General features: G+C 44.9%; 3 protein-coding genes across 3 annotated transcripts in view; 1 reads left to right on the plus strand and 2 right to left on the minus strand.

Moving 5' to 3' along the window:
- Positions 1-626: 626 nt before the first annotated feature.
- On the minus strand, positions 627-8340 carry copb1 (COPI coat complex subunit beta 1). The gene is made up of 22 exons (XM_067249231.1): positions 8213-8340; positions 7573-7724; positions 7097-7326; positions 6468-6637; positions 6043-6157; positions 5841-5933; positions 5491-5628; positions 5111-5230; positions 4873-4980; positions 4616-4762; positions 4376-4521; positions 4157-4253; positions 3876-4036; positions 3621-3741; positions 3232-3459; positions 2807-2986; positions 2453-2597; positions 2197-2316; positions 1949-2094; positions 1722-1811; positions 1202-1357; positions 627-975 (listed from the first exon to the last, which is right to left on the minus strand). The coding sequence occupies exons 2-22, from the start codon at positions 7661-7663 to the stop codon at positions 916-918; spliced, it is 2862 nt and encodes a 953-aa protein (XP_067105332.1). The 5' UTR covers positions 7664-7724; positions 8213-8340; the 3' UTR covers positions 627-915.
- A 408-nt stretch (positions 8341-8748) lies between these two features.
- LOC136955233 (proteasome subunit alpha type-1-like) lies at positions 8749-13451 on the minus strand. The gene is made up of 10 exons (XM_067248893.1): positions 13398-13451; positions 12921-12965; positions 12683-12784; positions 11937-12040; positions 11745-11833; positions 11523-11593; positions 11301-11430; positions 11120-11199; positions 9131-9235; positions 8749-8999 (listed from the first exon to the last, which is right to left on the minus strand). Exons 1-10 carry the CDS (start codon positions 13398-13400, stop codon positions 8940-8942), a joined length of 789 nt encoding a protein of 262 aa, XP_067104994.1. The 5' UTR covers positions 13401-13451; the 3' UTR covers positions 8749-8939.
- A 1302-nt stretch (positions 13452-14753) lies between these two features.
- Positions 14754-27623, plus strand: part of pde3b (phosphodiesterase 3B) — a 30387-nt gene continuing 17517 nt past the window's right edge. The window contains exon 1 of the mRNA XM_067249234.1: positions 14754-15747. Coding sequence (XP_067105335.1) covers positions 14857-15747 — 891 coding nt within the window. The 5' untranslated portion in view covers positions 14754-14856. The remainder of the gene's footprint in view (positions 15748-27623) is intronic.

Genomic DNA, 27623 nt, shown 5'->3' on the forward strand with positions numbered 1-27623 from the left:
AGAACTGAAAGGGAGAGGACAAAGAATGTGTGATTCATTCTGGGGTTTGTTTTTAGCACTCCAAACACTTCATAATCAGCCTGGGATTGTTATTCAAACTCTCCCTGCAATCACTGTTCATTTCATGGTTATATCATTGTGTGGTTGTTCCAACTGACTAGCGCAAAAGTGTGCACCCCTCGGAGAAGGGATGGGAGGTGATTTAGATTCAAAATCTTTCCACAAAACGAAAATGGAAAGTAATTTCCGTTCCACTGAGAGGAATTCACAGTGTTTTTTCCCCCCTCATAGGTGACTTTTTATGACACTGAATAGCACAAGTCAGTCTGAGCACAGCAAACTTGAGCAGCAAGTCTTAAAGAGAAACGATTTTAATTCCTACATCCTTTGAAACATACTTGGCAAAGATCAATTGCAATTTACATTGATTGTAATCACTGCACGTTTGTTCAACTGGAGCTTTAGGACTTGGAACCCATTCAAAAATCATCAATTTTAGCTTGCATTTATAAACCTCCTTGCAATTTCCAGAGACAATGGATATTTCTCACAATGCTCTGCTTTTTCTACAGAGAAGTGAAAGTAATCTTATGAACCCAGAAGAACAAAGACTCTGTATGAACATGTCCGTTAACATACATGGTTTATTGAAAACTATAGATAGGCCAATGACATCACTTGCAATGACGATTAGGAGGAGCCTGTTTTCTAACAGAGGTGAAAAACATTCTTTCATACACAAATTAAACAGTATCGACGCAACTGGCCAGAAAGCGCTTTGTATACTGTGATCAGGGGAGGCAGACACAAGCAATAAAACAGAATTGGAGAGGGAAGCAATAAAAGACTTTCTTTGCAGGGTCGTCTTGCCAGGGTAGGGAGAGGTTACAGCGCGACCGTTGTTTTGAAGTAGCTTTACACTGCAGACTTCTTCTGGGAAAGGTTGATTTTGTCACCCAGACTCAAAGCCATGCCCTTTGGAGAAAAGAGAGGTTGATCATTAATGCATGGCACACTATCGGAAATGTACTTCTTGGAAACACAGACTTCACTTCGTCCTGGCACCCGAACCGCCATAGAACCATCCCGACCATCCAACACACTTCAAGAGATCTCCCCGTCCCCAGCGGTGGAGCGAACAAGCGCTGGTTCTAGGGTTGCGGTGGGCCAGGGGAGAGATGGGGGGGGGGACACGACCCACCTGGCTCTTGGCCCGGATGCGGATGTGGCCGTTGACCGGCGCGTCGGGGCCCAGGTGGATGGGCTTCTCTATGCTCACGTTGGCCAGGGCGTCCTCCCCGAAGATGGAGCGGGCGTACAGGTTGGCCGCCATGAAGCCGCAGAAGCCGGAGAGTGCCTGGCGAGGGAGACAGAGAGACGGGAGGGTTTGAGGAGCACCTCGCTTTCAGCAGCTATCTGACTGGCTGGAGCGAGCCATGTGATGAGCTGGCTGAAGATAGGGCCGTTACAAAGGACGTTTCATCGTCATCATAATTGCCTGAATCTGAAAGGAAGAGTACAAAGACTTTTTTTCTTCTGTGTCACGTGCGGTACATTGTTCTGTTCAGAGTGATTCATTCAACCGGAGGACTCTGAAAACTGATTTTAGCAAGTCCAATCCTAATACTATGAAAAAGACGGCGGCAGCAGAAAAGTTTGAATCCAAGTTTCCGTGGACAGTCCTTCTTTCTACAGACTGAGCCTCCTGTCGCTCCAGTTACCTTCTCAGGGGTCAGGCACTTCATGTTGGTGGAGCCGAGGATGTGGTGGAGATAATCGTTCAGATCGGTGATGTTGGTGTTCACCGTCACCTTCGAAAAACACAGGAGCTTCCTCTCAGTACAGACACACAGAAACACAACGGAAGGTTTGCAGGTCCCTCAGAAAACGAGGACGTGTGGATCGATGAAGTCCGGGGCAGGGTTCATCCCAGAGTCCACTAGCCTACCTTGTTCTCCCACTCAAACTCGGCCCACATCTGTCGAAACTCTGCGTCTGTGCAAGAGGCGGGCTGGATGTAGTCCATGATGTCAATGTGGATGTCGCTGAGGACCACGCAGTTCCTGTCGCTCGCTGCCCCCGAAACGTCATACACTAAACACACACACACACACAGTCAGTACCTTTCACAGGGTAAATGGAGAAAAGCATGTGACCCCCAGCGAGTCTCCTTCAGGAGCTCGGCGGTCCTCTCACCGATGTTGCCAAATATGATCCCGTTCTCCGTGGACGCCACTTTCACGTTGGCTTTGATGTTGGCAAAGTCGTGAGGCGCCAGGGTGAGAGGGGACGGCTTCTCCACCAGCTTCAGGTCGCCTGTGGGATTGGAACGTTCCGGTTAGTTCCACAGATGAATGCTGCCCACACACACACACACACACACAAACACAAGCCGAATGAAGCTGAGGCCGACAGCAGTTGTGAAACCCCAGTTCACCAGGAAGCCACTCACCCAGTGTGGCCAGCTCCAGGGTACAGTTCTGGAGGGTGTCGCTGGTCTGGTTGACCACTAAGACGTCCAGCACGATGTCGTACTGGTTGACGTGAACGTAGGCCTCTGCATACACTGGGTCTGAGAATCCTGTCAGCTGAGTCACCTACGAAGAGAAATGACAAAACAAACGGCCTCAGCAGTCACTTCCAATAAATCCATCATCATTGTGGCCTTGGAATAAGATCATCCAACACAGAAATCTCTGTTCACCCGTTTGGCAGTTGCTCTAAGCTACACTGCCATCTGCTGGTGGTTTCAGGTATAACATGAGACTTAAACGCGTGCGTCCTGAGAAGAGCAGAGGGCAGCTACCTTGTTGAGTTTGGAGGCCAGGGGGTCGGCTGCCTCTTTCCTCTGGGTGTTGCCCATGGCAGCCAGCAGGCTGAGCTGGAACTGGTCCTCCTTGGAGGTGGTCTCGTTCTTGGCCGTCAGCTGCATGAAGGAAATGGGGTCGTCCGCCTGCACCGTCACATTCCTCTTCTCAGACTCTTTCTGTTGGGCCGAAGCGGGAACACACACACACACACGACACGGTCAACACACAGACGGGAACCAGCCGGTCGATTATCCAGGCCCAGCGACAGACGGATGTGGCCGAGCCGAAGGCCGTCGGTTAGACAGTCTCGCTGCAGCTTCCCCACAGCGTAGGCCAACAAGGAAGTTGTTACAGTATTGACCAATAGATGAGCTCGACCCCAACCACCCCCCCCCCCCCCCCCCCCCCCGACCCCTGTCACCTTCTGGGACAGCTTCTCCTCCTCCATCCGGACGGCCAGCATGTGGGACAGCGACTTGCGGCACTCCTTGTTGAAGATGTCGTTCATGAGGGGCGAGCACTCGGACAGCACCTTGAGGCACAGCGAGATGCGGTCCACGTCGTCGTCCGTGATGGGCTTCTTGGGCAGAGACGACTTGCCCAGGTGGAGCACCGTGGCCATGATGAGCATGGCCTCAGCCACAAACGACTGCGGGGAAGGAGGGGCGGGTGAGGGAGGGGAGGGGAAGGGAAGCAGACTTCTTAACACCCTTCATAACCTCGGCTCTGGTCGAGTTTCACCGCTACAATTCAGTTGCCGCCTAGTGAGCCACCCAGAGTCCGTGCGGCCGTTGGATAGGAGGGGCTTACGTTCTGTCTCTTCTTGTCTGGGACGATGCCCACGTAGCGCAGAGCCAGCTTGGTGAGGGTGGTGGCCAGGGAGGCCGCCACGTAGAAGTCACCTTCCATCAGGAAGCCCCTGAGAGGAGGTCTGCACACACACACACACACACGCACACACAGGCTTCAGTCACACACTCCTGGTCTCGAAGGCTACTGGTACACGGTGGAGGGTGACTCCACATCTGGATGAGGATGACCACTCGGATGGGAGGGTCCCTGTACCTGTCCTCCTCCTTCTTGGACGGTCTGGACGAGCTGAGGGCGCTCTGGGTCACGTACGTCCCCATCTCCGTCACCAGCTTCTGGGCCGGCGCCGCGCTCTGCTCCTCCTCCGGCTTCGAATCGCCCGACTCCTTCTTGATCTCGTTCTCCACGATGGGGATCTGGATGCACAGGGGGGGGGGGACAGTCATACGACTTGCAACGTCATACGAGGGGGGGGTGGGGGTGGATGGGAGGGGTGGAGGGGTGGACATGGAGAACCTGGGCGGCTGCAGACGTACCTCCCCCAACGACCGGCGCACTTCCGTCATCACGTTCTGTATGTCGTCCTTGGTGCTGCAATACTCTCCCAGAATCCACAGCGCTCCTCTGTAGATCCTGTCCCAGAACGACACATTCCACCGTCACATCTCATCTTTACACAAATGGATCTGGGATGGGGGGGGTTGCGCCTGTTGAAACCCCCCCCCCCCCCTCCCCCGCCGGCTCTGGATGCTTACTTGACGGTGCGGATGGCGTGGAAGACTTCCAGCATCTTCTCTATGATCAGAGGCCTGAGGCTCTCGAACCTCTGGACGGCCTCGCGCACAAACTCCAGCACGTCGGCCGCAGCCGCCTCGTTCGTGTCACTCAGGAACTCCATCAGCTGTTTGGAGCGCGCACACACACACACACACCATTAAAGCACACACACGCGCACGGTGTGAGGTCTAGGAGCGCGGCAGGACGGCGCGTCTCACCACGGGGATGACGTTGGCGGCCATGTCGGGGAAGCGCACGCTGCAGGAGTGCAGGGTGCGCACCAGGAGCTGACGGTACTTATCCGTGTCCTCGTGCTCCGTTACGTTGTTGGTCTTGATCACCTCCTTCTTCAGCACGATGACCAGCTGGAGCACACACACACGCACACGCAGGCGTCACGACTCCAGAACTACGAGAGGACAGGTTCACTTGGAATCTCCCGGTGAGGAGCTTAGTGGGAGGACTGGACACGCACCTCCTCGACGTTGCGGGAGGAGACCAGGTCCAGGGCCAGCTGCAGGGTCTTCTTCCTGACCTCCAGGTCTGGGGTGCTCAGGACACGCAGGATGTCCATCACCAGGTCCTGGAGGAGGGGGGGGTCAGAGCCAGCAGGCAAGTACCCAGGTTAGGAACACTGAAACAGGACGTCCTTTCGACAGGCAAACCCCCCCCCCCACCCCACCCCCGCCGCCCCCCCCTTCCCCGTCCCGTACCTGGAGCACACGCTCGTGGGTGGGGTGCTCCTTCAGCTCAATCAGGCGGTCCAGGACGATCAGCTTGACGTTGTTGTCACTCTCCTTGATGATCAGGTCGATGTAGCACTGGGCAGCAGCCTAGGGGGGCAGACGCCAGACACGCTGGGGTCACTACGGGACACGGGGGCTCTGTTCTCAAACGCACAGGCCTACGCCGAATGCAAACTGAATGTGCAATATGGAAGTTAAGCTAAAGTTACAGTACTGCTGACGGGTTTAAAATGGACGAAAATGACAAATCTCAGCATTTGGTCATTACTTATACATATTGACTTTAACTGAACGTAGGGGATGGGTCCATCTACCAGTCCTGTAGATCTCACTCTGGCCTGCATTACCTTGACGGCCGTAGGGGCGCTGGAGAGCGTGACGAGGGTGCCTGCGGCTTCGTACTTGACGGCTGGGCTGGAGGACTGCAGCAGGTTGTAGATGCAGCGGATGAAGCGAGCACGCTCGGAGGGGTTGGCATGGCACACCTGGGGACACATGGAGACTCACAGCTTGGTTCGGGTGCAGTAAGCTCTCTGTCACACTGCTGGGGGGGAAAGGGCTAGACGAATACAGCTCCATCTGCTAAAACGCACAGTCAGCAGTTGGAGACTTTGGAAAATCAGCAAGCTTCGGACTTTATGACGTAACGATCCGTCTGTGGGTGTGCGCTCTTTCGTTTTCTCTCGGTGTGACTTGCCTTGTAGATCAGCTCCACAATGACCAACTGGAGAATGTCTCCAAACGTATGTACTTGATCGATGCAGGTGCTGAGGTAGTCCAGAGCGCGGTCCTGCATGTTCAGAAGACGGGACGGTCAGGTGGGCCAGAACAGACATGCTCGGTGGACACTGCAGCAGTCTCGACACAATGCCTGGGCTAGGCTGAGGGAGGCCACTCACCTGGTCTGCGTGAATGAGCATCATGAAAGCGTTTCTCTTGCAGCTAGCGTCCTTCTCGTTGACGAGGAAATCGTGGATCAACTCTGGAGCATCCGGGATGAGATTCTCAAAGTTCCTAAGGGAGACAGAATGTTCCGGGTGAAATTTGTTCTGTTAAAACAAAGTAGCCTCAGAGACACAGGGCAAAGCGTATGCCTCTCTGAAGGCTAATAGCACTAATTAACATTGACACACTAACCAACTTTGCAGATATTCCTCTTACCAAATCCTAATGTAGCTAGGTGATATAGGCAACATTCTTCTCATACAATAAGTAACTTGTTAAATGTCAACAGGTGGTTCAATATCAGCAGTGTCATATTAACTCATGTCGGACGGGAGCCTTTGAGGGTGCAAAACACACAAACATATTCAGCCAATCAAACCTGTAGATGGTGTAGATGGCCAGGACAGCGTTGCGGCGGACGTAGCTATGGCGATGCTCCAGGCAGGCCCGGATGGCAGGCATGAGGGGCTCCAGCAACTCCGACTCCTTCAGCTTGCACAGGAAGCGCAGGGTGGACCCACGGATGAACTCGTTGGGGTGTTGGAGGTCCTGAAAGACAAAGATTTCACTTTTAAAAGAGAACATCAAAAATGCAGCTTTCGGAAGCCATGTACTGTAATGTAACACCATTATTATTTATGCCTTAATTAACTATGATACAAAACAGATCTAGGTCAAATACCGATATAAGGTACATCTGGTGAATAAGGCAGTGTTTTCCCTACCATTATATTAGGGGGGCTCCCCACCCCCAATGTAAACCTAGGGGAAACACTAAGGCCAACTACAAAAAGACTTTCATCCCTAATGCATTAGATGTTTGAAATACGATAAATGTAATTTAATAGGTTTACTACTTTTTTGTCCTTTTACTTATATTATTGTTATTCACCTCTGTTTGTTTTGTATTGTCTGTTTAAGCCTCTGTCTTAAACAATGCTGTACCCCTATGGGGGATGAACAATAACGTTTTTATTTTATTTTATTGAATTAACGGCTTCTTCCTACCTTCCTGTAGGCATCACAGACCAGGATCATCTCCTGCAGCAGCTTGCCATCTGGAGTCGTCTTGGGGACGATCTCCCAGAAGACCAGAAGCAGCTTCTTGATGGTGTGGTCTTGAAGTGGAAGTACGAAGCGGATGATGGTCATCAACAGGCCGGGCAGTTTCTCTCCATTCAGGATCATTATGATCACCTTCTTCAGGGCCTCTGTCTTCGCCTTGATCTCACCCTTTTCTACAGATGAACACATTTACGGTCACATCAATATTCAGAGCGTATCTTCTGAAGTCTGTTCCTTTTACAAACCTGTTCTATAAACACATTCAATAAAGACATTCCTGTATGAATTATATCAAGAGAATGGAGCCTGATAAAGCCAAATTACAATGATGTTAGTTGGGGTCTTTGCTTGAGCAACGAGTTTGAATAATTAAAAGAAAGAAATACAATACAAGAAATAAATAAACGTAGTGCAGTTACCTAGATCTGCTTTCAAACTGACTTCTGAGGGAGGTTCAGAGTCATTTGGAACATTGATCAAGGTATAACAAACGTTCTCAGCGGCTGTCATTGTGCCGGTAGGATTGTCTCTCTCCTTGTAGAACCCCAGTTATAGACAGTGCAGATGATTCCTGTAAGTACATCAAAAATGGGTAAGAAATAATATCCACAAACCACAATCATAACTAGAAATACGAACGACTTCATCTGAACGCACAGCTAATTGTAACAAGCAGGCTTATCTCATTCTAATCAACTTGTTTTGCAGCGACTGTGTTAGTGATATCCACGTAGACAAGCCTGACTCAACGCACTACTAGCTAGCTAGGCTAGCACAGTTAGCTAATATGTTATTTGACCTCAGTAATAATTCAGATCCATAGCATAAGAAAATGACAATGCAATATCAGTCTTCGTTATTTGCCCAGATTTGCGAAAGTGAATTCGAATAACTCCATGACCTGTCATCCATTATATCAAGTCAACACGCTACAGTAGCTTGCTAACTTGCAATAGTGAAAATGGTGGATGGATAGCTAGCTTAAAGGTTTTTTTCCCCGTAGTCTTGATGGATAACAATCACTCTTGCACAACTGTTAAACATGATATACAAAATTACCGTAGCACACTTCTATGATCTTAGTAAATAGACTTCAATATCCCGTCTCGGCGTGGCACATTTGTGGATGAATTGCTCGGGAGATGATCCTTCTTCTGGAGCTGCCCGTTCTCCACTTCCCTGTGACGTGGAAGCTTACTTTCAGGGCCACATCACAACTACAGCAAGCGCACAGGGTCAATACTTGCCAAAGCGAATAACACAGATGGAACATAATGCCAGCCGCTTACAGTCATTCACTGTGGGTAGATGTTTTGGCAAACAATCACATACAAGGCATATCGACTTTTCAGTGTAATAAAATCAATAGCCACTACTGATTTTCTCTGCATCTCTCAAATAGTGTTAAGTTTACTTACAATCATGTATTACTTAATTATTTTTATTTCAATGCATGAACCAGTCCAACACATAAATATATCTGGTGCATGGATCTGGCATTCAGACTACATCCTGATGTGGGTGATTACAGTCATAGGATATCATTATAGTCAATACTAAATTATTTTTAAGGAAACAGTACAAGAAGTCAGAAAAAGGTTTGTATCTTTAATGACAAAACCCCAAAGCATTATCCATCTAAAAAAAATCATAAACAATTAGCATCATGTTGTTAACGTAACAAGTGACTGTGAGTGGGCCAACAGTGCAATAACATCGGGACAGAATGCAGAACCATAATCTGCAGTCATAAGCGCTCTGTTGTTTCAACGGGAGCGGTTCATGTTCACAGTTCCATGGGCTCATCCGGCTTCTCTGCAGCAGGCTCCTCCTCGGGCTGCGCCACCTGAGGAACATGAACAGGCATATTAGGCATCCACAAGTAAGGATACTGAAGAGACCTGAAGCTGAACTCTAGAGTATATAGAAAAGAGTTCATGTGTTAGGGGAAAAACATGTGTGAATGAATGTTGTTACCCTTCTCTGTGGCCTCTCCTCAAGTCCTTCCAAGAATCGGGCCACAGCATCATCATCATAAATGGTAAACTCCATGTCCTTGCCAACAATCCCAACAGAGACATTCTGAAAGAATAGATATACTTGATTTATACATCCCTCATTCTTATACTGAAAAGAGAAGTCAGGCTTTATTGGGTGTGCTCAAGCCTTCGGCGAGAGCACAACCTTTGTTCTCTCACATATATATTATTATTATTTTTTTATTTTTGCCCCCCTAAAACTCAGTCAATATTTGGCCTACATAGACAACGTAGGTGTCAAACGTTTCGGCTTGGTAGCGATTGAGTTGCTTCTATTGGAATTTACGTTCCGTTGCATGGTTTAGGCTTAAGTTAAGTTTTTGTGGCGAAAAGTGAAGCTAACGGTGGCTAATTTGCTAGCCACAGTCACTGACGTTACTAACGTCACTGCGTCACTAACGTCACGAAAACACGCGTGACTACCTTTGCCAGAACATTCGTTTAGCATCTGTTAACTTGGGGGATAGCTAGGCTAACTATAGCTTTACTGCAAGGCAGCTGCAGAAACGCCACAAGAAAAGAGGCCAGGGTGATAACTATTTACTCATTTTACTTTGTGATATGACACACAATTGTGATGTGTAATGTACAATATAAGCTGATATTATTAAGGAAGTACATCTACTTTCGGAAACAGTAGTCTACTATTTCACTGAAGTATTAGCATCATGACATTAGCCTGTGTTGCCCGGGCAACACATACTACAGTGGTCTATGATGTAGCGTTATCTGTTTTCAATCGTTAAAATAAACATTCCTCACATATACATTTTCGTTGTAGGATTTATTCTGACATTAGAAAACGATTTGTTGGTGAAATGACCATTACCTGTGGTTTCAAACCAGTGTAGCTCACTGCAACGCTGTAGCTTACGCGAGACACACTACTGTACAAAAACATCTACACTAAACAGCTGTTTAGGAAGTCAAACAGCGACAGAACATGTTCGGTACTTCCCTTACTTAAATTAAAAGTCTATCTAACTACTAACTTGAACTTCATTGCCACAGCCTAAACGTTGTCAATCTGTTCATGAAAATAATTAATTTCAACCTAAACCGTACAACGGAACGTTAAATCCAATTCAACCAACGCAATCGCTACCAAGACGAACACAGCAGTAGTCTACTACTGTACCGTAGTAGTACAATTTACCGGGGCAGCTTCTCCACACAGGGCTACATCGCATTTTGCGTTGTTACTGACAATGATCGCTACCAGTGAGCTTTTTATGAATGAGCGATTTTCCACTAAATAAATGTAAATCTTATTTACGTTTTGGGGGGCATATTTTCAGTTAGCAGATGGGACTGTCTGAATCGCGATTCCATCTTCTACTGCCGCTAACGTCGTAGAATAATCTTCAAAGGGGGTTCTTTATTCATGAATGAATGCAATATGAGTAGGCTAAATGCCTTAAAATATCACGAGAAGGGAAAAACTTTAAAGGACGTTTAAGTCATAGAGATTAGGTCAATTTTTACACCGGTCTGCCAAATTTATTCGTTTTGAATCAACGATGAGGCTGCCTCTTGCAGGGGAAATGAGAAGATATCTATTTCATTCTACACTTCACTCGTATTTTCAGTTGTAAATGAGCAGCAAAAAAATGCTTTTAAATCTATGCAATCTTTATGAATAATAAGTATGCATTTTTATATAAAATATAGAGAAATATCAGTTGTAAAAATGTCATCCAAAAACGGACCCCTGTGCAACCGACGCAAGCAAGCACACCCTACAATTTCCCCAGAAATTGTACCCTCTCTAGTTCATCTCTTGCTTTAACTCTTTTTTTTTTTTATACAGACCACGATGGAAATAATCACATGCAGCGCTTCATCAATGGAGTCTGTTTGACTTGCATGAACAGAGGAAACCGTAGGAATGAGTTTTTTGGCGTCAGGGTAAGTCGTGCATTTTTACCTTAGTGGTGAGATCTTGCTCTGCAGGCAGAGTTTCTCTCAGACCACGAAGTCCATGTTGGACCAGATCATTTAGTTCACCTTCAAAGAAAGAACGAAAATAAGCATTTAAACACAACTTAACAACCTATAACCATGTTAGGAAAGTCAGGAGTCTGCTCAAAGGAAAGAATAATGCTCACAGTCCAGGAACGCGTCCATGTTTCTTTCCAGGTAGGTACGTGCTGACTGGGAACGGGCCCCAATGGACATCGCCTTGCAGTCAAAGTAGTTGGCAGAAGGACAGGTCTGGAAAATGTGTGGCCCCATATCCTAAAAAAGAGCCAGAAAAAGTGTCTAATTCCATTTCTTACGCTCTTGTTATTTATGCGTATACACCAAACAAATTAAAACACTGATCTTACGTCATATCCAGCAACGAGGAGTCCCACGCCATAAGGTCTTCTTCCATACCTCTGGGTTGGGATCTGGGTTTCTGAGAACGGGTCAAGGTAGATCTCTCTATCCAGCAGCAAGCCGGACATTTCAAAACTAGCTGCCAGACTGATCATTCACGTTTCAGACACAAATGTATTGAATGATGATGTTTGACCAAAACAAAATGTCAATCTTGGAAACAAGGATACTACTTCCAATGAGAGACACTAACCGAGACGCGGGGAGCGGACGGTCAAACACAAACCTGGAGTCCAAGCACTCCTGACGCATGAAGTTGCTGCATGTCCAGGATGGAATAACAAGGCATTCACTTATGTCAGACCTCAGTTAACAGTAATAGGTATGTAGTCATGGCAATCAACAGCAGAAGTTGCCCTCACCACAGAAGTCTTGCATCGGCAGTCAGGCCAGCAATGGAGATGCCTACATGACTATCAACATGCAGAATTTTCTTCTGATGAGCAGCCAGCTCTGACTGAGCTCTCTGTGTAAAACAGGTCGTGACAAAATAGAATTATTAACAGACGCTTTAAAGGGTCTTGGTAGCTACAGTAAGACCCTTAAGTTAGTTTATGTTTAGCAGGTACCATATGCATATGTATGTTCACACCTATGAGCCAGACCATTATGACCTCTCACAGCAAATAACGATCCATCTCCAAACAAGGGCACACGGTCAAGTGTGGCACAAGTCAAGGAACATGTTTATGATGGTTACGGGAGGAATGTGTCAACCCAGTGCATCACATCCTGCTGCGTATGGGGCTGCCTAGCCGCACACCAGTCAGAGTACCCATGGTGACATCTGTCTAGTGTCTACCCACAAAAACACCTACGATGGACAAGGGAGCATCAGAACTGGACCTGGCAACAGTGGAAGAAAGTGTCCTGGTCCGTTAAGTCCTGTTCTCTTTTCCATCACGTGGATGACCATGTACATGTCCATCGTTTACGTGATGGCACCAGGTCCAATCGTCTGCAGGTCAACACTGTTTTGGCAGCACGCAGAGGGCCACAGCATTTTAGGCAGGTGGTCATAATGTTCAGGCTCATCAGTGTGTTTGCATGTACTTGTAAACTGTAAAATAATGTGATCGATTGGGTTGGTTCTTGCCAACAAAGCTACCTTCAGAGCCACCAGGACAGCATGCGTGCGAGACTTCAACCCCACAGTGGCGGATCCTTGTTTCACTGCTTCCATAGCATACTCAATCTGGTGGATGCGCCCCTAAAAAAAATCAAGTTGAAAATCTTAATCGAGACAAGATATGAATCACTCACAGTTGACTTTAATTGTGGCACTTGAAATGCTTCAACATCATTGTTGATGCGATGCCAAGTAAGTAGACGCTGTTATGTATTACCTGGGGGCTCCAAACTGTGACATCGTTGTCATATTGATTGCGGAACTACAAGAGTCAGAACATAGTCATAGAACATTTATTAGCAAACTAGGCATCCCATCAGCTAGCTTGATAAGCAAATATATCACAAATATCACTAAATGCATGCAGCTAGCTACCGTATGTAATCTGAATTATATACAGTTACACAATTGTGAATAAATAATGCCATTGTTAAAGCATTGCGTTAGTTAGCCTTTCCAGTTTCTGTTTGAAAACAGAGGAGGCTATATAGATAGCTAGCCTAGTTAGCTTGCTTGTGCTAAAAAGCTTACTCATATTAGTTGGTTAGTAGGACACTAAGTTAATTCTAAGTTAGCTTGAGCCATGGTGACTTAAATTCTTGCCAAGTCATGTATCACATAGTTTAAAATGGTGCTATATGTGTGTATATTTGATTGTTGAAAATATTTGTCTAAAGTGGAATTTCATTCTTACCATGATTGAGCTCTCACAGCATCAGCCGCCCGGATGTAGCTAGCTAGCATGCCCGGGATAGATAGTTAGCTAACAGATTGGCTAACTGCCAGGTACGTCACATCCTTTATTTACTCTCCCCTGCTAGTGCTACAGATCTTTTTATTTATTTTTTCACTGATGTTTCTGACAATTTGTATGATGGGTAAATAGTACCATACCTTAAATGTAAACCTAACTGTAAAGTTTGCCTCTGATTTACGTTTACTATTGTCATTTTTTTCTATTCCCCCATTGGTGTTTGTTCTCCAATGTAGTTATTTTTCTATTGAATGAATGTGCTAATAAAAAGGAGATTAAAAAAAGAAGAAAAAAAGTCAGTGCTACAGATCATGTCTGTGTGTCTCCTTCACTAACGTGTGAGAGACAGGCGTTTAGAGCGATCACCTGGGTGTATATTCAACATATCTACACCATGGCAAAATATACGTAATGTAGCTAGGTAAGTGCACAAGTGCGTGCACACCTAGGGAACGTCTTCGCATGGGGAAAGTTATGAAACATGTTTTGCACTGCTGTCTCGGGGGAGCTTTAGAGTGCATTAGCGTTATGCAATATCATTTTACAAACTCGATGAAATATTATTGGAGTTTGATAGTAGGCCTACCTAATTACTCTCCTTAGACCAGCTGTCTCCTTGTAAGACACTCATGTTAGGCCTATATACATATAGCTATAACTATAGTTATTTAAAATGTTTTTCAACCTTGATCGTTTATTGTGTTGACTTTTCTGTTTTTGTCTGAGTGTCTAGACCATCACTCTGTAATAAAGTTGAATTAAATTGGATATCAACCAGAGGGCAGTAGACACTCCTGCCGACAGTTGGCAGTTTATAAGTCTGCAGGCATAAGACCACATAAACATGGTTTAATAGGAAAAAAGGTTAAACTTTTAGATTGTTTTTGACATCAATATGGCAGGAGGCCTGTGCTGTGTGTGACCATTGCGTATGTAATTGTATGTGGACAGTTGTTGAATGACTTGACAGAGGTCCACACCACAGTGCATTCAGTTTCAGTAGCTTTTACATGTTTAATAACATACCTATACGTCGTACACTCGCCAGAAGTAACCTGTTATAACACTGGGACATGTTTTTATTATATTATATGGTCCGGTTTGTTTTCTTTTTAGGTTTGAAATACACACGACCCGCCTTGTTTGCAGTGTTAGTGTTAATGCAGAGCGCGTGTAGGCTCTAGTTTTTGTAGCAGATTGTCACTTCTACTCTAGGCGGCGACACAGAGTCCCCTTTCTCTAAAAACAACATTTCACCCTGTCTTTCTTCTAGTCAAAATGCTTGGGCACGTTTGAGTGACCATGGAGTACATTTGCCCATATTTAGTTGAACGTTGAGACGGCGACAATAGTGGAATAAGGACACTTTTGGGGGAATCGAGGAGCTACAGTTAAAGACATGGCTCTACGCGAAGAAGGAGAGGTTTTGCACAATAAAATCAGGCACCACGATGGGGTTGGGAATGCAAACAGCACAGATAGCTTCAGGAACGGCTATGTGAAGAGCTGCGTCACCCCTTTAAAACAAGACCATCAAAGGGGATTTTTATTCAACGTCTGTAGGTTTTGCAATGAAGACATTCTGAATTCCAAATTGTTTCGAATTTCTGCCCTTTATTTGGGCGCATTCGCAATTTTGGCAACCTCGTTGCTTATTTCCAGGAGCTTGCAAAGTGACTTCAGCCTTTGGTATTTGCGGACTTTTCTGTCTGGTTTTACTCAGTGTATCAGCCCACTCTTTAGCATAGGCTGTGCATTTTTCTTTTTAACATTCTATTTAAGGAGGAAAAAGAAAGAAAGTAATACATGTTGGCTCGTGTCACTGCCAGCATCATGTTACCTAGGGGACTTTTTGGTTTTGCGGTTTTTGCAGTGGGGAGAAGACCAGCACCAGATACAAATGGTGGGCAGATTGTTATTTGTGCTGGGTTGTGTGGGTCTTCTAACACTGATACCCACTTTAAAACTCAAACACAGTGTTCTTATACTGGTTTTTGCCAGTGTTGTGTGGTTGGTGTCATTCACCAGCCTGAGCTGTTTGACTCCCCTGTTACGACCCTTCTTTGCATGCTTTGCTGGGGTCTCCGGCTCGCTTTTGGCGCTCTGTTTTGATCATTATTACCCATCGAAGGACGCACCGAATAGGATCCACAGTTCCGAGGAGAAAGTCCCAGTGATCAGACCCAGGAGACGGTCCAGTTGCGTTTCTTTGGGGGAAACGTCGACAAGTTATTATGGCAGTTGTAAAATGCCTCGCAGACCTTCATTACCGTGCATATCCAGAGAACAGGTAGGTCCTGGCACAACTGTTTATTATTGCCGACGTCAGTTTCAAAAGTAGGCTATTTCTTACTCTGCGAACACACGTGCTCCAACGAACATATTCAACCTTAAGCTCAAAGGGAGAAAAAATACACTATATTTCATACTTCAAGCCACATGCCACTCAAACCCCAACAGCTGTAGCTGAATTATGTGCCGTTGTCAACTGGAATAAACTCTTGAAATGTAAATATTCTAGGACGGAATGGCAGATTGTAGACAAAACAACCAGGCTACCAAGTTACAAAAACAATGTTCTGTATTATGGTCTTCCTATATTAGTTTAATGAGGTATATGTACTGCAACCCAGCAGGCCTGTTTCTAGGGGCCTAATTAGGCCTGGGTCATTTGACGATGCAGGCATGTTGCCTTGTTTTAATAATGCCGATCAAAATACCATGTAGTTATCCTGCACTGCAACAATGTATATTCATTTGTTTTTGAACAGGGGCGAAAACGTCTGCATAACTGCTTCTGTTTACCTCAACGTTACTTTTTCCTATAGCTTTTTTGTAGGGCAATGCAATTTAAAGTTTGCCCAATAACACATTTTATAAAAGCTAATTCGTGTTCTAAGACAAAATGTTAGGCTGCAACAAATGAAAGGACGGATGGAAATGTGTAATTATAAAAACAGCATCATTAGTCTGGATGTGTAGGCCTACATTTTCTAAATATATTTTAGTATGAGTTATATATTTTCATAATATATAGAAAATAAGAGGGCTAAAATATTTGTACATTTTCCCAAAATAGGCTACATTGTAAAATGTGAGTATTCTATTTTTCTATGACTCCCCTGACCTTACACAGTAGGTTAAGGGTATGTTAGAAATACACTCAGTTTTTCTGCCAGTAAAAATTGCTTATTAAATTATGAGTAACATAATAACTATGAGGACGTGACTTTTACACAGGTAGGTTTAAAAACCATTTAAATTTGGCTTCAAGTCTATTTTAAGATGATTATTTTAGAATTCAAAACGTTCAGTATGGTGGCATAAAGGGTTTTACTATATTTGGTATTAATTATTTTGTTGTCCTGAATTCTACCTGATGTTGTTCCAGCCTGGTCCACCGACAAGGGGGGATAGTTAGGACCAGGTATTGATCAGTGAAAGAAGATGTCACTGTCGGTTGTAGATACTGTAAATAGAAGATGGATAGATAGTTCAACGTTGTTGACTTAGAATCACCCAAAACTGTGTCACTGGCTTGCCCAGGTGAAGGACCATGTTTGAACATTTCAGTCAAGGACTTAACTTGTGATGGTTAGCACGTATGATTTGATGTCCACAGTCCAGTCTTGTCAGCTGTAAATGTTCTAGCTTACAACTAGACTTGACTTATAACTTGAGAAGACGACATGACCCACACCTGTTATACCCAACATGCAGGACCACTCATGTTATTATTGCACAAACAGAATGCAGTTTCTAGTTTAAGACTAATGTAGTCTAGGCCTTCTACATGGCATATCAATTTCTCATCTTAATATCTGGAATTCAATAATATTTTATTTGCAAGTATAAGCTATGTAGCAGAACATCAACAGGACCATCTGATGTGTGGGCCCTTTCGTCAACAGAGGCCAGAAGAGCACCATTGAGGCATGTAGTCATAGAAGCTTAATTACCACTTCCATACATTTATCTTAATATCACTCACTATGCCATTCTGGTTGTTTTATATCAATCTTTTAAGTCAGTTACATTATTCTATATATGTATTGTTTTATAATTTATTTATGTATCAATATACATATAATATTACATATTTAGACATTTTATTGGCAAATTGAAATAAACAATAATTGAAAGGAACTAATCTGGTGGAATAAATCCAAATTATTATGATTGAATATTGGGAATATTTGTTGGGCCCGGATGAATTCTAACATGTGGCCTCATGGCCTTTTTATGTGATCAGAAGCACAGCTAGCAACCCCCCCATAACCAAGCCTCTGAGTCGTAGATTTCCCAGCTCCAACCAGCCTTGTGTTGTCGTCAGCATCATCATCACCCTGGCTACTACGGCTTTTCAACCAGGAATGGTGGATGTAGCTAAGGGCAGAAGGCTGCGTGCCTCGGATGGTCACATTGTCTGGACGTAGAAAGACACAGTAACATGGGAGCCTGCTGGCTTTAGCAGTGGAGGAAGTCCTGTCTGTATCCAGTTTAGGCTCCGTCTGCAGTGATTTAAAAGAAGACAGCATATTCAAATAGTAATTTTTAATACGAAAGCCAAAATAATAATTACGTTCACCTCACTGCATAAAACCATGATTAGGTCATTTATCAGCAAAGGAAGAGGACTACAATTAATTTCTACTATGTTGTTTCTGGTGTACAAATTTTTCAGTTTTTAATACACGAGTAAAGCAACTATAGTGCACGTGAAAACGGGACAAAGAATACCTCATGAGTCTACTATGTTATAAAGTATAATCAGTTTTCATGTTTAGCCTTTTAACGTGTTTTTTTCATGCAGTGATAAAGGGCATGTTGAACATAGAATGGCTTGGGATCACAAATTAGCATGTGACGGCCAGAAAAAAATAGACTTTTGAAAGAAAGTCACTCAAGGTTGGACCATGACGTCAAGATGTTCTCCCCTGTGTCTTCACGTCTCACAACATTTACACAACACAGCCATTATGACTCTCCTCTTTGAGGGAAACTGATTTTAGTAATCAATCTCTGTATTCTTCCCCCTCCCTGTGCAAGACTGTCTGCAAGTTGTGGCTTTATCGGTTCATCTTAAGCACATGAGGAAGTTTGTCTGTGGGTTTGGTATTGTGTGGCCGGGGGGAGGAGGGTGGGGGCAGACACTGAAGGTCTGCTATCACAGGTGTTTGGAATTTTAGCTCATGACTGCTTTTGCTCCCAAAGATGAACACTATAACAATGTAGGCTCCAACTGCGCTCTCCTAATTCTACCCACCTCTGACTGGCACCCTTATTATGGAAAAAGCAACACTTTTGTGCTCTGACGTACACAATGCAAGACATGGCTCTTATTTAGCTGGTGGTATTCATGTCGGTTTGTAATGAATGGATCACTTTCAACAGTAATAATTCAGATGTATTTACCTTAGTGTTCCAGTGATTTGAAGATCACGTGAGAATGTTAAAGTAAACTAGAAAAGCATGCATTAAGAGGTTTTTGAAGTTCTTTTTAAGAAATAGAATGGGTTATTAAATAGATTTATTCTTTGTTCCGTCGGGTTCCGTAGGCCTATCTAACTGATTACAGAGTGCTGAGTAGGTAATAACATCGCTGTCACTAGTTAACAGCAACATCCCTGCTAGTTTGTAATTACAGACTGACTGACTTCTTTCCTCAAGGGTCAACGGAACATTTTAATTTACTGGTAAACTGTCCACCAAGTTAGCAAAACAATAGGCGGCTTCGCAGTGTCCTTTCTTTGCTGATGTAGGTCTAAACTGTAGTTTTGAGGTATGGCGACAAGCTGTGTGTGAGTGAACACATCTGTTTGTCGTTGGTAAGATCTGTAAATGTGTCAGACAGTGAGGGAATGCCCTACATGGATGCTTCTGCCATTTTGGAACTCTCACTGTATACATAATGTATTAACAAAGTGATGGCGAGACGTCTGATTCATAATTAATGGTGCAGGATGAGAGGGATTCGTGTTTTTGGTTCATTTGAGCTGTCAACAGGCTATACAATCCTATCATCCTGAGAAGGGTTTCACAAAGAAATGATTACAGCAGCAATTAAAGGTTGAGTTGAGATTTTGAAGGACAGACATTGTTTCCTTTTTTGGAAAAAAACTTTCCAGTTATCCTTATTGTAATTATCTCTATTGATATGAACTGTGTTTTATTCATGACATCTTATCTATTCATAAGACTCATTTCTCAAATACCTTAAAATATTATTGCCAATTTTAGAGTTTGTTCTTGTTAAAATATTTTCTATAAATTGGTGTGTAGTCCACAATAAAACACAATGAGCAACTTAGTCTCAAAATACCTCCTACCTCCCAGTTCAACTGTAACTCTACTGTGCACCCATCTTTCTGCCCTTGCATGTGAGGAAACTATCCCCAATTTTCTCTTTACTGTATTTTCCAACCTCTTAATAGGATGCATTAAGCGACCATAGTTACTGCATGCTTTTTCGATATGAGTTCACCAAATATCTCTGGTGACGAAAAATAAAACCATGATGTTACTTTCTGTGTCATTAAAGAACCATAAATACTCAACTTATATGGACAGAACTGTAATTACCATGTCAACATTACACCACCATTTTCCACATCTATCTTTACCAGCCCAACTCCCATTGACCAGGTCTTCCACTCATTCCACATCCAGATGTAGAAACCTCTGTTTTAGCACATCCAATAAGCAGTTGTGTGAGGATAGCATGACACAATAAGTACGAGTGTTGTATGATGTCCCAAATGCACGGCCATACAGCATTGTGTAGCCTGTATCCTCAGTTGGGCCTTCTTGGTGCGGAGTGCAGGGTGGAGTACCCCTGGTTAGCCCAGGGTAAAACCCACTCGACGGACCCCTTTTTGTGTAGAGTTAGTGATCCCGGGGGGGTGCAGGCAGGCAGGGGTGAATAATGCTCTTAACTAACTCCTATACACACGAGGACAGGGCAGCAGGCAGCGGAGAGAGAGAAAGAGGGGGGGGGGAGGCAGAGAGGTAGGGGAAGAGGGGGGGGAGGGAGGCAGAGAGGGAGGGGAAGGGGGGGGGGAGGCAGAGAGGGAGGAGAAGAGGGGGGGGGAGGCAGAGAGGGAGGGGAAGAGGGGGGGGGGAGGGAGGCAGAGAGGGGGGGGGGAGGGAGGCAGAGAGGGAGGGGAAGAGTAGGGCGGCGGAAAAGCAGACAGCCTCAGCTGTCACGTTCTCTTGCTGTAAAGCCATGTGGAATGATATAACATTGACGTCACTACCCGGTGACGTACCACAGTGTGACTGCATAGCAAAAAAATAGAGAGAAAAAAGGCAAGTTTTGCTAATCGCCCGGTAGAAGTCGGTGACTGCCTTCAGCTCTGATGAGACAAACAGAGGCGATCAGAATGTTCCCCAGAGAAAACTGCAATTAAAGACACCGCTAAACATTTTCTGTAGGACTGACTGAATTGCTAAAAGACAAATATTATTTATGTATTTGTTGGAGCACTGTGTCTTAACAAATGAGTGTTTAAATTCAACACATTTGATCGACTACGTTAATGGATCATTTAATTATCATCTTTAGCTGATGGTGCGAGACTGTGACTGCTGGTGTAATGGTGTGTGTTAAAGAGATTGCTTGTATGCTTTGGCCACGTGTTTTTTTCTTCTTTTCCAGAGGAACCTTTGCTCAGTATTGGTAGAATTTATTCATTTCATTTATTCATGATTCATTGTTTTTCTGACCCGATGTGAATATACAGCCAGGCATATAGAATGATAATATTTTCAATGGTTGTTTTGCCAGTATATAATTGTTGCTTGGCTAGTTTGTTTCAGGGTAATCCTACTGAGGCAGGCGCTCATGTGTTCAGCCTCAGTAGGCTCTAAGGGCTTCACAGAACCCGCTTTAGACACACAGGTAAGGGAAATAACAAATCCAGATTTGGAACAGTACTCTATGTTTCTGTCTCCAGTCTACAGGCCATATTTCTCACAATGTTTAATTATCTTCTTAATGTCACTGTTAAACTAGAACACATTTACTACACCAAATTACCTAACTTAAAGATTGAATTATTGTTCTAATTGAATTTATTTGAGTCACTTCATATAACTTTCTCTTTATTTTATATAAAGGAAACTTTTTGGGAATCTTTGAGTCACTCCCCCTGTCTTGAGCCAGTTAACGCATGAGCAATAATCAAATTAGACTTTAAATTAGGACCACGGCAGCACCCAGGCCGTCTCATGTCTCACACACTGAGGCTACAGAAGCCTATAGCCAGACTGGACACTGTCAGCCAACACACCTCCTGATACTGACACGATATCAGACACACTTAAAGTGGTAACTAATTCAAAGGATTAGGTGTGTTAGTTTCCTAAAGAGATTTCAGCATCTGACTGTATTTTTTGCAGTAATGCATTCAATAATTGTATGAACATGTACTGTCTACCACACCTACACTTTTAACAACCTTTAACAACAGCAGATTGTGGAAATGGGATTGATGGGATTGCACAACTTTTTGGGGGGATTGTGGCCTTTATAATTTGAGTGATAATTTGTTTGTTATTACATATCACATTGTTACGTACATTACATTATTAAGTTTACATTGATGGGAAAAATAAGCTTTGATGATTTGGTTTCTGTATTTTCATAGCTTTTTTTGTATTGATTGTGCGACACAAGAAACACAGGCTCCATAATTGTTTTTGTATTTTCATGTTGTCCGTGCTCCCTGTGATAGCACTATTACTGTGTTGTAGATCATCTGTCGTCCCAGTTTCCTGTAATATGTCTAAGCTACCTTCAGCTGAGTGTTGATTTACAAATGCCCAGTTCTCAATTGATCCGAGTCATTAGGAATTGTTTTGTTCTAAATTAGGTCTACTTATTGTCAATAGAAAGGCTAAAATGTATCAGTTTTTTCGCTATCAATTACCATAAAATACTTAGTCTACTTACATATAGCGGAACTCACCCCTTTGAAGTACTTAAAACAACACAAGGGATATTAACAAAATTCGGAACTGAGGTTATGCCGTTGTTAATTCATTGGCAGCGGTAAGACTTGTTGAATGACGGGGTTAATGCGAACGAGTGAACTAGCGCGGTGCTCTGTGTGTTTGGCCGACTGCAGAGCGAAACAGGATGCAGCGACTGCATTGTCAGCCTACTGGTGTGTGCAAACAGATGAGGAAATGCAGGAGCGGGTACTCCAAAACCCAGGTTACCCTGGAAACGGTTTGCGTCATGATCACCAGCAATTAGCTTGCAGCTCTTTAGTTTTCATGATAGGTCTGCCAGGGCCTTGCCGAGTTGCTGCTACTAACACACGTAAAGAACAATAATAATAAAAATAAAAAAACTGTAAACACAGTTCACAGATTTCTGTGTTTTGCACTTGAACATATTATGTGGAGAAAGTTTTTGTGCAAACACTCTTTTCTTCTAGTCAGAAAAAGTGAAATTGAGATGAGTTTGGTTGTGCCCCCCCATATGCTGCTTTGTCCATCTTGGTGTGGGGTTGTATTCTTATCTGAGCCCATCTGTCTTGCTGTGTGCATGTGTGAGTGAAACAAAGTTTCTGGTGCGTGACGAGTGGTCGTTAGCACCATATTTGAGCTGATAAGAATTTTTCTTGGACGAGCTAAACTGTTACCGGTAAACAACCGAAGTAGAAGGACAAGATAAAGAAGTATTTACAGGAAGACAAAAGAATGGACTCTCCCCTTTCTACTAATAACGCATGAACACACACACTCACACATACACACACAAACACACACACAAACTAGGCTGTATCAACCACCCAATCAGCACTCATTGGTTTCAAGAGGAGCTGGGATTTTCTGCACGGCTCGTATCGGACACTTGATTGCACCATAAGGTTCCCAACAGTTCAAACATTTCAGGTAGCCTAGTAGCTTTTAAGTCCAGAAGGAGGTTGTTGAACCTTGCCTGTGTGTCCAGTGTTTGTTCAGCCCAGTGACTGGGTAAGACTGGAGGGAGGCAGGGCAGGGTATGGAGGAGGGGTGGGAGGGGGGGGTGACTGCCTAGGTGAGATCAGACTGCTGCTCTGACGTAGGCTGGCGTTGGTGGTCGAGATTTGAGTACTAGGATGGTGGTTATCCCTGGAAAGAAGAGAGAGAGGAGACCGCTGTTTTGATTCATATCAGGTTCTTTAATAAATAGTGGCATAATGGGGTAGCATTTATGGCTATTCTCTTTATAATTTGGTTAAGAATAGTTATGAAAGAGTATGTTTTCTAGTATTGACTAATACTGTGTGGCAAATAATGGACATTCATATGGATAGGCATTGTAAATTAAAACTGTAAAATTCACATTTCCTCTGCCAAAACACAGAGATAGAATCCCAATTGGTTAGAAATATTTGGATTGTTTGCTGGTTTAACTGAAAATCTGTTACATACATCTCACTAAAATACTAAACAGAAATGTAAGTGTTCGTAGTCCTGATGAAACTTTTGTTGCTTAAATTCTACCCTTGCTGCTTGCTCTCTTTCTTGCTGCCCCCCCCCCTCCCCTATTGAAAACAGTGTCAGCACTGCCGCTTTTACACCAAAAGGTTGTTGCTAGGTGACGGTTGACGTCAGTGGCAGCTACAGAGGAAGGCTTGTGTGTTTGCGGCTGAGGGCAGACCCCACTGAAAGGGCAAAACTATGAAGCCATATTAGTCATTTCAATGAAATCCCAAACATCAGTTAATGAGGGTAGCCTTTTTTCAATAACTCTCAGAATTGTAGACAAAAATACTTAGTAGAAGTGACACACATTTTTTGAAACTATCTGCCTTTCCAACCCCCACCCTCTTTTCTTCTTGGTCTATTTACTCCTTTGCTGTCTCCTTTTCACTCACTTTGTTGCTCTTCTTTCTTTTTCTTTCGTTCTCTTTGTCTCTTACTTTCTCCCCCTCTCCCCATCTCTTTTTCCCTCTCTCTTTCGCACACACACACACACACACACACTCACAAAGAGGCTCAAATGCTATAGCAGGCCCCCCCCCACCACCATTTTACAGAGCCAATGACGTAAGTGAGATTTTGTGGTGAGGAGGAAAAAATCAATCACTGGTGTCTAAGGAAGGTCTGAGAGCTCCAATGAGGTATCTCCCTCATGGTATCTCGCTGTCTGACCAAGGTGGCTCTGGAGCCTGCTTGCCATTGTTTAGTGTAATCAATTCCCGGGAACCCATATCTCTCTCTCTCACACGCGCTCTCTCTCTCTTGCTTAACTGGGCCAAATAATATGACCTGTCGCTGTTAAGTTCAGCGTAGTGTAGGATATTATTCTATCGTTTTGGTGAATTGACAAAGGTGGTGGAAGGAGTTGACAGAAATATTTTCCGTTATGGCCTAAGTTCAGGTTTTAAGTGTCCATATTCCACTGAAATAACATGTCTAAAAATCTCCCTTAAAATTGTTCTATTAGACAGGTTTTTCATTCCGGTTGCGAATACTTCAGTACTGTCTGTCTTTGTCTCTTTGGGGGAAGAAAAAACTAAAGTTGGGAAGCAGCAGTGTGGAAGGTTTAGCAGCCGCTGAGGAGGACTGTTAACTCCAGCGGCCTCAGGTAGCTGTCCTCCGTCCTGGGATGCCTCAGCCTCGGCCTCTAAATCAGCCTGCCTGTCAGAGTCTGTCCCTCTGACAAGAACACAGCCCAGGCTGAGAGGGGCCTGCCCCGCTTCAAAGTATGTCAACGCTCAAGAGATAAAGAGACCAAAAGGAAGATATAAAAAAAGAACAGATGAAGATGTCAGTAACTGAAAAGCCACAACTGTGGCTTTGTGTTTGTGTGTGTGCGTGTGGACCTCTGCCTAGCCAAGACTGGATAAGTGCGTAGAGCTGTACATGTCTGCCATGTCAGTTATGAATGACGTGTGCTGGTGTTATGAGATAAGCTAGTGACGGGGGAGTGGGGAGGGGGAGGAGAGCGGCGGACTATCGCTTTGACGCAGCCTCCTCTGATACCGGAGGGAGAGGGGGAGCGAGGGAGAGGGGGAGCGAGGGGGAAGAGAATCCAGAGAGGCAGGGATGGACATCAGCATGTAGGCTACTTATAGAGGTGGCCATGAGGCCCACAATCAGTGGCAGTAATGTCACCATCCTCCACCTCTCGAGCGCCCAGCGAGATCAGGCCTGGCGCGGTCAGATGAATCATTTGGTAGATTTTTTGTGATCCTGGAACTTTTTCACAAACATATCAAGTCACATAATAGCGCCGCTTGTGTCGGATAGTTTTGCCTTCGCAAAGCTAAAACCCCACCTGGTGTCTCTCTGGGCCCTGTGGTCATCCACTGTGTGTGTGTGTGCGCAGTGCGTGGCGCTTTTGTTTGGTGTGGATGAAGGGTATTTAGTGTGCCAGTGTGAGTCTTCTCTCGTGTCGCTGCAGAGCAGGGATGGATGGCAGCAGCTGATGCTGCTGTGTGTCTGTAAGGCCTGCTGTTTCTGTGTTGCCCCTCTGTCAGGAAAGATGCACCATCTACCCAGCCTGCCTCTGATAGCTACACCCCCCACCCCCAGAGGCCCCCATATGCCAGGGCCCTGGCGCCAATACATAGGTGGGGAGCTTTAGCCTGGGCATGGCCCAATGGCAACTCAGGCTGACTGGGCTGGGGGTGGGGGGGTTGTAAGAGGGGCATGTTGGATTCCACCCAAGACAAATGCTAAAAGTGGTTTAGTTATGCCGCCCTAACCAATATGCCGCTTCTGACGTACGCTAAGTCTTTATCAGTCTTCTGAGCTCAACTTCAGAAGCACTTGCTAGCACTTGTTTTGAGGGGGGGAGGGGAGGGGGGGGGGGGAGGGGGGGGGCACCACCCTCGCTCAGACGGAGAGATGAGTAGCGGAGCTGGACACGGGGTCTCTCTTTGGGAGCACATGTGGCGCAGATGGACGCCACATGTGTCCTTTCACTCCGCAGCGAGGGAAGACAAAGAGGGGGATTCTGCTATCTCTCCACAGCTGATGTGAAAACCAGCGATAAAGACACCCTCCACCGCATCAGTTCATATGCTGTTTCTCGTTCTGTCAGAATGACACACTTCTCTTGTACTGGGGTGATGGCTTTTCCCTCCAATTAGATACTAATCTATCAAGACGATCTGCAATGCCAGGAATTGTGCAACGAGAATGTGGCGGCAGAGAGAGGCTGACCTATTGCCGTCTTTCCCAGGTTGTGTGTGCGTCAGTGAGTGTGCGTGCGTGCGTGTGCTCCTGTTGCCGTGCAGTGTAGGCCTAAACCAGACCTAAACTGCGGTATGAGTTGGTGTGAGTGAGACTGACTCACATGACAGCCGGTGTTCTAGTCAGCGATGTGCTGATGTGTAGCGCGGTGTGCGTGTCTAAGGTAGGCCGAGGCAGGGCTGACCCTGTTCGGAGCCGCCTGTGCACATACCTGCGTACAGATCTCCTTACCTTGCCTGGAGCTCGCTGTTCTCTCTCAGCACAGCCTGTCGGATGATCTTGCGGATGTACGTCATCATTAGTAATGGAATTGCGGTTTGACTTGACAGTCCTGAAATTTGACTTGGGTGGTATCTTCACCTGAGGTAATTCGCCTCAGGTGAAGATTGATTTCAACTCTCCTATGGCAATGTTTAGGTCGACAAATGTTAACATGTGTGTGTGTGTGTACGTGTCTGTAAGCTATACAGTTTGTTTTAGGATGTTCAAGGTCCACTCCATATTGACCGTCACAAATTGTAGATGTCAAACGATTGCACCCCCCCTCCCCTCCCCTCACACAACTCCCAAACATAGATTGTTGCGTGTTATTTGTGTCCTTTTGTTTGCCTGTTGCAAAGATATGTTCGGGGCGATAGCATGGCTTATTGTACGGTGACGAAACAGACCCCATTAAAGTTGAAATGACTATGCCCTATCCGGTTTGACATTCAGCTTTTTAAATAGACTAAGAGCTATGCGATTGGAACATCCTGTGATGAAGGACACACACATATTTTGAAGTGTTGCTCCTCGGGACTACAGGTCCAGTCCTATACCATGCCACTTGTTAACTGATGTGTTTGTGCCTGCTGGTATTCCCCCTGGAGAGGGAGGGAAGTGTGTCGACCTGTGGTGCTTCGAGACCGCTTCAGAGCGTGAGATTGTGGTGTCTCAGGACAGGAAATGACGTCGCTACACATTATTTTT

The sequence above is a fragment of the Osmerus mordax genome, chromosome 13 (genome assembly GCF_038355195.1).
Source record: "Osmerus mordax isolate fOsmMor3 chromosome 13, fOsmMor3.pri, whole genome shotgun sequence".
Lineage (NCBI taxonomy): Eukaryota > Metazoa > Chordata > Actinopteri > Osmeriformes > Osmeridae > Osmerus > Osmerus mordax.

Bases quoted from the DNA above. Each gene is read 5' to 3' on its own strand.
- copb1 (XM_067249231.1), bottom strand. From the start codon at position 7,663: ATGACAGCCGCTGAGAACGTTTGTTATACCTTGATCAATGTTCCAAAT. The intron at 5,934-6,042 runs GTGAGTGGCCTC...CTGAACATGCAG, and splicing joins TGCTCATTCACGCAGACCAG to GACCGCGCTCTGGACTACCT. The intron at 2,987-3,231 runs GTGACAGGGGTC...TCGGCCCAACAG, and splicing joins AGGAGAAGCTGTCCCAGAAG to AAAGAGTCTGAGAAGAGGAA.
- LOC136955233 (XM_067248893.1), bottom strand. The intron at 12,785-12,920 runs GTAATACATAAC...GATTTTTTTTAG, and splicing joins TCACAGTTTGGAGCCCCCAG to GGGCGCATCCACCAGATTGA. The intron at 11,834-11,936 runs GTGAGGGCAACT...CTGGACATGCAG, and splicing joins GCCGATGCAAGACTTCTGTG to CAACTTCATGCGTCAGGAGT.